This window comes from Phaethon lepturus, unplaced genomic scaffold (assembly GCF_000687285.1).
Source record: "Phaethon lepturus isolate BGI_N335 unplaced genomic scaffold, ASM68728v1 scaffold56873, whole genome shotgun sequence".
Taxonomy (NCBI): domain Eukaryota; kingdom Metazoa; phylum Chordata; class Aves; order Phaethontiformes; family Phaethontidae; genus Phaethon; species Phaethon lepturus.
Window position 1 is genome coordinate 20,351 of NW_010528101.1, and position 8,151 is coordinate 28,501.

At 39.4% G+C, this 8,151-nt stretch overlaps 1 protein-coding gene across 1 annotated transcript in view; it reads left to right on the top strand.

Annotated features, from left to right (window-relative positions):
• TM9SF3 (transmembrane 9 superfamily member 3) overlaps positions 1-3,765 on the top strand; it is a gene marked incomplete at its 5' end in the record, with an annotated part of 23,888 nt that extends 20,123 nt beyond the window's left edge. The window contains one exon of the mRNA XM_010283554.1: positions 2,420-3,765. Within this exon, the coding sequence (XP_010281856.1) occupies positions 2,420-2,487 (68 nt within the window). The remainder of the gene's footprint in view (positions 1-2,419) is intronic.
• Positions 3,766-8,151: the final 4,386 nt, after the last annotated feature.

The following is an 8,151-nucleotide window of genomic DNA, read 5'->3' on the forward strand; positions in this document are numbered from 1 at the left end:
AGTCTACTTCTGCTAAACCTATATAGGCCATAACAAAGTTAAACACCTTATCAAATGACTTTTATAATAAACAAAATAATTCCCTTTGGATTTTTTATTCAAATGAGCCAACTGCCCTGCATTTGTTTCAGGAGGACATTCTTTAGTTGTCATTGTCTAGGGTTTCCCCCACCCCATGTTTTATTCAGTGCCTGTGAAGTAGCCTTAAGGCTTAACCCCTGCCTTGGGCATTGGCCATTAATGGCCTTTAATGGATAAGGCTCCTGTGATTCAGAATAGGCTTTTATGAGTTTATAAAACTCATTGGGTGAGAGCTTGTGACTGTTACTCCCTCCTCCTCCACCTCACTTCCATCTCATGTACACATTTTCTAGATCCCAAATGAAACACAATTAGTGCTTTGTTCTCTCAAATCTCTGTGATATCTGGTATCACATCACTAGAGAAACCCTCAAAGAACAAGTTCTGGAATGCATCTAAGTTTAGCAACTAAAATGGGCATTGGATCTGTTGGCTGTGTCTGCTTTAAAGCCAAAACAATGATGAGTCTTAAAACAGGAGTCCAGTGTCGTTATTTTGTCCGTTTACTGCATAAGACAGAAGATGAGTTTCTTGATAGGCTACAGAAAAATCTGCCTGTGCTTCCATATGACTCCAAGCTGACATCACCTCCTCTGCGCAAGCCTGTGCTTGGGTCTGTCAATGCTGTATTGGTCTCTCCTTGAACTGCCAGACCATCTCTCCGCAGACCTTCTCTCTGCTGCATCCTCAGCACACTTAACGCTTGCAAGCAGCAACCTGACCTTGTGTGCACTGTTAGTTTTAATCGAACTCTGCTTTGTCCAAGTTAGCAATACAAATCCCTTGTTTGCTGGCCGTGGTTGTCATGATATTTATACAGCTTGAAATGCTATGCAACACAGTGGCTGACTGCATAGGCTCCTTACCACTCTGGTAGCATTGGAACAATGCATCAGGTTTGCCTTGTGCAGCTTTCCTGATTAGATCTGAATGTTGGACTCTTGGGGGTCTAAAAACCAAAATTCTGTCTAAGTTTAATGTCTGACCTCATGAATTATCTGAGCATTCCCAAGGATTTAAAGAACTCTCCAGGTTCTGAGTAACTCTGTGGTCAGCAGTGCTAGCTGCAGGTCTGTATGGCCTTAATTTCTAAAGGCAAAAAAACTTTATATTTTTATTGAAAAATTAAGTTTTGGCAGAAATTTTTTAACATTGGTTAGGCTTTTGTATTTAACACATCTTACGCAAGTCTGGTGCATCCTAGATCACTGAAAATGTTTTACGGCTTGTTCTAGGCTTTTCTTTAAACAGGTATTTCTGATTTCCTGAAGCAATGGAGTCCATTCTTTACTGAGCACCCAAGTGTTTGATGCTGGGAGTTCTCTTACCTGTGCTGAGTTACAGGCCCCGACTTCATCTTTTTCTTCCCATATTTTATGATGTGTTATTCTGGCAGTCTGACAGCAGTTATCTCTAATTCTTGCTTGATTTTTCAACTTCACTTCTAACCCGAGAGTTAGCCAAACTGACTTCCACAAGGCTGGTTTACTCTCATTTTGCTTGGAAGAGATGAAGGAGAAGCACTGGGGTATATCCTGTGGATATCATAAGACAATAGTATTTACTGAGCCTGGCAAACCTGAGGTTCTGGGTTTGACCAGTAGGTTGCTGAGTCTCTTTCTCAGAAGAGGTCTTGGTCCAGTGCATTTCTTTCATTTTTCTAGGTGTCCTTAGTCCTGCAGTATTTTGGGTTTAGCATAAACTGTTGCCCCTATCAAAAACCCAGTGACCTGTTCTTTTATTACTGCTGTGACGATGCATACTCTGCTCATGACTCTTACTAATTTGAAAACCACAGGTTGCAATTTCCTTTAACTACTAACTGCTACTAGTTTAATCTCTTTGTACAGACCTCCTTGGAGTTTAAGACTCCTGGGATGGGGATCTATTATTATTTGTGCCTTGTGGGAGGAAAAAGCCATCTGCCAATAAAACACTCATCCAGAAGGCATGTCACTTATAATAAAAACCCGCCCTCCCATCCACCTTCCCTGCAGCGTGGGTGATTGTATGTTTTTTACCCTCTGTTCAGAAAAAGGGACCTGGTTATTGGCAGCAGTAGGGGGGCTGCTATATTTATCGAGGCCAAGTGAGCATGGCCTCTTGGTAAGATGGCTTAATGGATTTAGATTGCTAGACTAGGGGAGTTCTTGCCAGACGTTCACTGGGAGCATGGATAATTAGAGCTTGAGAACAAGTATTGCAGGTAAATAATTTTCTGTGTGCAGAGTGCATGCTTTATGTGACTTTCTTTGCTTACGTGTATGTGTTTTATATTGCTGGCTTATTTTGATGATCAGCTCTCTAACATACTCAACGTTTTTGGTTTATTTTGCAGGAGCTATTGGATACATGGGAACAAGTGCCTTTGTTCGTAAAATCTACACTAATGTGAAAATTGACTAAGGAAATAAGAAAACTGAACTATGGATCAGTTCCCGTTTTCATGGGGATGAACTTGCACAACAAAAAGCGCGAGAAGAGATTTGGGTTTTGACACTGGGCACTATATGGGTCTCCATTTTGTGGATGGCTTAAAGTAACATCTATTTCATTGATCCTAGGTTCTTACTGACTGCTTTCTCCAACTGTTCACAGCAAATGCTTGGATTATATGCAGTAGGCATTACTACAGTACGTGGCTAATCTTCCCCCCCCAAAAAAAACAAAAAACAAAAAACCTAGCTCATTAAAGATGAATAGACTAGCTCTCTTCAGTGAAGAGGACAAACAGTTTATTTAAAGCATTTGTTCCATTCAATAAAAAGAGGGAAACTTGGCTGCTAAAACTACTTGATTAGTAGTCTTCCTGGTACTTAACATTTCTAAACTATGTAAAAATGCCGTTCCAGAAAGATTACTTTTCTGATTTTTACTGCCATTGCCAGGATAAGAGGTATGTTTTATATTTTGACTCCAGGTGCTTTTTGGTTTATTTGCGATATCAACTATACCCTACACTCATTTGTTTAAAAAATAATTTAAAAATATATTAAAAACCCATATGCATGTAATATATCAGCAATTGTTCTAGTTGGACCAACTTCCCTTTATTTATCTTTAAAGTAATATCCAGCTACATCTTAAATCCATCCAAAGAAAATACAGTCTGAAGACGGGATGTGTTCTCTGCAATGCAATTTACTGTACAGTTAGAAAGCAAAATGTTAAATGAAGAGGATTGTTTGTTTTTAATAAACACTTTGAGGTCTAGATTAAAACAAAACCAACATTTTAACTGAATGTCTAAAGTGATTCTCCTTTTTTCCAAGTTAGTCTTGCTTTTTTTTTGGTTTGGTTTGAATTAAGATTTTCCTTTAGACATTATACAAGGGGTAATAAGTGTATATAACATTAAATAATGTAACTTAGGTGTAGATCCCAAATGTATTTGGATGTACAGATTTACTACAGAGTACTTTTCTGATGATTCGGTGTAAAAATGTGTGAATTTGGGTGGCTTTTTACATCTTGCCTGCCATTGCATGAAAAGTTGGGGTTTCTTCACAATGTGTGTATGTCATGCTTTTCTGTTCTATTTCCTTTCTCAAGCTCTTACAGGAATTAAATTTGTAATTTAGAACATTTTAATTTTTGTTAATCCTATCTGGACACTTGTGTAACATCAAAAGCACAGTTGCTTTAGAGTGTTCAGAAAACTAAAATAAACTTTTCAGACAAAAATGTTCTGATTGTGAAAATAGCTGAGTTTGCAATTGAAGATGTTTGAAAAGGCAATACTGCTGAATGCCAGTTTCTGTATACAGTATTAGTGTGGTTTTCAAATATCAAACCCCCATGCTTTGAATTCAGAATTTGCAACTGTATTGTACAATACAGCTCCAGAGTGGGTGACCAGCCCAAAAAGATTCTTCTTGGCTGAACTGTTTGTGGAGAAATCCGTTCTGTGATCCAGCTAGCGTACTGAGAAAAGTGGGGGTAAGCGTGGACTGAAATAAATGGGCAAATAGAAGTTAAGTCTTTCTAAGATGACTGTTAATTATGCACTGTATTTAGCTAGAAATATTCTGAATGTGTTTGTGACAGATTTGAGAGCCAGTCAGCTTGATTTTTTTTTTTAAGGCATCTGCCACGTAGGAATGCTTTCATCTGTGTGGCTGTCTGAAATAAGAGCACCTGCCATGGAGAAGGCAACTTCTTGAATTAAAAAATGAGCGAAGTGTTCGTCTTGATTAGCACTGTATTGTCTCTATGTAAAATAAAGTACTGATAATGCAGTAGCCACAAGAAAAAAACGTGCTTTGGCAGGGTCAGGTTGGAGCCTGGGGGAACTGAACTGATAGGTAACAGTGAGAAGCAATGCAGCCTGCTGTATATGGCTTCTGAAAAGTATTTGAGCTTTCAGCACTGATTTCCCTGGCCAATTTTAACCAGTCTGTCAGAAAATAATTAAGTTTTGCTGCAAGTGAATGGTTGGTGTCTGTAGCCGAACACTCTGCCATTTAACAGAAGTTTGTTTTTTTTTTTTTTTTTTAAGGTACGGGCTGATTCTAAGGTGAGCTTATAAACTGGGTCAACAGTTAGTTTTCCCTTGTTCCAAAACATGGAGACTTAAAGCAAAGAATGGGTTTTATACTAGTTCTTGCTTGTGCCTACAGCTGTGGGAAGCCCTCTTTTCATCCATGTTCTTCTAAATCTGAAGTGAGAAGCCATTATCGCCACACAATAAATACATTAAGTACTCCATCAAGATACAAGTTTTTTAAAGGGAATATTTGGATAATGGGTCTGTTTCTCTATTTAGAGCACTGCTATGTGATTAGTCTATCAGAAATGTCACTAAACCATTTGTGAATTTCATTTAATCACTTTTTAATGCCACAGAATAGTGGACTGCCTACTTGCTTTCTCTATCCTCTGGCATTATTAGCTTTCGCATATCCAGGTAGGATTGTATAGCTTTTAAAGTGACATTGAAAAGATACTTACTGCACAGGCATTGCTTTTGTTTCTGCAAGCACGTTCCTCTGGAGAAGTACTGTGTTTAAATAATTGACATTTTTATACTTCCACCTTAGCACGTAAGTTGGGGGTTTGCTTTGTTTTCCCCCTTCCTCTTGGTTTCTGAAGGAGTGCAAAATGTGACCAGTTTTCAACAGCTTGTCTTTATGGTTGCTGTTTGGGGCAAGGCTATTTATTTGCCCCCCAAAAAACTGTGGATATAACTTGAACCATCTTGCTTAATAGAATTTGGAAGCTCTCTGCTTAGATGATGTAGTCCTTCCTCTTTTATGGAAGAAATAAAGATCTTACAGCCAACACTCTTCTTTCCATGATCATTTCTTAGGAGTTTCTGGTTCTTGAATTCAAGCTTTTTGATAACTCTTCAGCTGGCCACTCAGTGCTTCTCTTTCCACTTCTGGTACAGAGGCCAGAGAATTGGGTAAGTAATTGTGGAGCAATAGCCAGTCTTGATCAAATGCTTTAGATAAACAAAAGCATAAATCTTTCTGATGGAGGCAGAGTGCATATAGAAAACACTTCTGGTACTTCACGTATGAAAAGTGATGAATGCTGGATTGGAGATAATGGAGACTGCAGATAAACACTACGTTACGCTCTTTTTTGATATCCGAATGTTTTGAAGCAACAGTGTCTATTAATTCTTTTCCAGAATTACATTCCCAAGTGTCTAAAGGGCACACAATTAAACTGTTTTCTGCATGATAGTCTAGGTGTATTTCTTTAACAAGTTTCAGGTTAAAAAAAAACCACACTTTTGCTGCTAAAACTGGGTAAAGTTGATAGCACATTCTTATCACTACCATTACTGCAGAGGGAGCACAAATGAGAAAGTTGCATTTTGCTCTGGCTTCAGCATCACCAACATCTAGCCAAATTTGCCCAATGAAGTATATATATATACACACACACACATCTTCACCGAAGACAGTAAAATTGTGTAAATGTGAGTGCATCAGCAATTTCTCCACTGGAATGTGTCCGAAAAGCATAAGCTCAGGAAAAAACAAGTATCCTCTTCAGTCTGCGGAGAAGTAAACTGAATAGTCGGAGCCAGAGTTGAGAGGTCCTCTTACCTTGAATGAATTCGTAGCTGTGGCTTGTGGTTCATTTTAAGAGTTGGTTGGAACCGTAGGTTGGAGGAGCGTTCCACTTCTTGATACCTTGCATCTTTCTAGCTAAATGCCCCATGGTAGCGGCAGCCTTGCGATGGCTGTTGGCACCGCTGCTGTCTAAGGCAAGTATCTCTTGCCAGGGTTAGCACTGCAGTCACGAAAGCCCCTGCTGTTGTTGGACTTCTGTTGAAATAAAGCCACACTTCAAAACTTTGAAGTAGCGCATTTATGGCTTGCATTCTTCAGGAGCATCTTTTATTTAAAAATTAAAAAAAAAAAAGAAAAAAGCTTTGGTGCCATGTGTTTTCCAAAGCCTTGCAAAGGAACATTTGCTTTTTGCTAAATAGCTTCAGTGAGAAAATTCTCCTGCTTTTCTGAGGAGACGTTTGCATGCGAGTTCTACAGGTAGTTCCTCACATCTCAGTTTTATCCAGGAGGTGCTTTATCACTTGGGGAAGGGCTGTTACAGTATTTACTTTTATAACGAGTTCTGTGGTTCTGAGATTTGTCTTCAATTTTTGGGTTATGGCACTGGGGGGGGAAGCGGCGAGGGGAGAGCCCGTGAATCTAGAAGGCAGTTTCAGTAAATCCAGGCAGTTCTTGGAGAGAATCACTTTAAAGGACAGGAACTCAATTGGGGAAAAAGATAAGAAACAGTTGTTTTGTCTGGTGGACTGGCCTATTTCAAAGGCAGGCCTCTGGAGACAAATTTGCTGTTACAGTATGGTTTGCCCCCAGCCCCGAAACAGTTACAGCCTGGTTTTTTCATCAGGGCGTTTGCCATGGTGCAAGGCTTTTGCAATAACCCAAGGATTCAGCTGTCATGAGCAAGGGAGATGATGTTAGTTGCTACCAGCATTTTTGGCTTGTTCGTAGGTTAATTTTCTTGCCTGCTGCTGGTAATGCAATACAGAACAATATGTCAAATACCTCTGGAGGTTTTACCATGCTGAGGCTTCATTTTTTTATGAAAACCAAACCCATAGGAACTTTTGTTATGTTCTAGACAGAAGATCTTCAAGACTTCAGGCTTGGAGCATTCCAGAACATAACTATACAAGTTCATCCTTATCCTTCAGCTGGCATTGCGTGACTACAGCATTCCAGAAGATACATACAGCTTTAGAATTGGGGAGTTTATATGCAATAAACAACATACCTAATTTTACAGACCTGTTATTTTAGGGTTATCTCTTCTAATATTGTGAGACATGCTTACCCGTGTGATGCAGTAGTTACCTTGATAGATTCCAGTTCACCAAAGCATAGACCTTAGCCCTACAAACTTGAAATGCTATGCTGAGTCTGGGACAGAAAGCCCAGTAGTTCTGTCTAACAAGCTGACCAACCTAGAAAAACATGCTGCAGTTCGGCACCAGGCTGTGATTTTTTTTTTTTCCTAAAGGATGTGTGTCGCAAGCTTTTACTTGGTTTCTGAAAAGTTTTGAGAGCTATAGTAGTTAATTGTTTCCGAGAAGTTTCCAAACACGATTGAGAACATCATGCGATACTGAACTCAAGGAAGCTCTTGTGGCTGCTCATTCTCATTTGCCAAAGGTTTGTCTCAGGAATTTTGGAGCTGTGTGGTATACTGAAGCACTAGACAAGGCATGGTGGTTTTATGGGCTACTAGCGATGCAGTGCTCTCTCTGAGTTCATTCTATGCTATTTTTTCATTCTGAATCACTAGTCTTGGTTTAGCTGTACCATTTTATTGGGCTGAGGAGAATGGATTGTGTTATTAGCTTAGCATGAGGTTTTTCGTGTTTTGCTACGGAGGAGTAGCTACAAGAATGGGATGGAAATTTTCTCCTCATTTCCCTTCTAACGTCTGTCCAGAAGTTGGCAGGTGAATTAGTGCACATTACCTACTGTTTTAAAAAGAGATCTGACAGCTTTAGAGACAGGGACCCGTTTACCTGCAAGAATTGGAGACTTACACTAAAACGTTGAAGAGATGCTATTAGGTTAC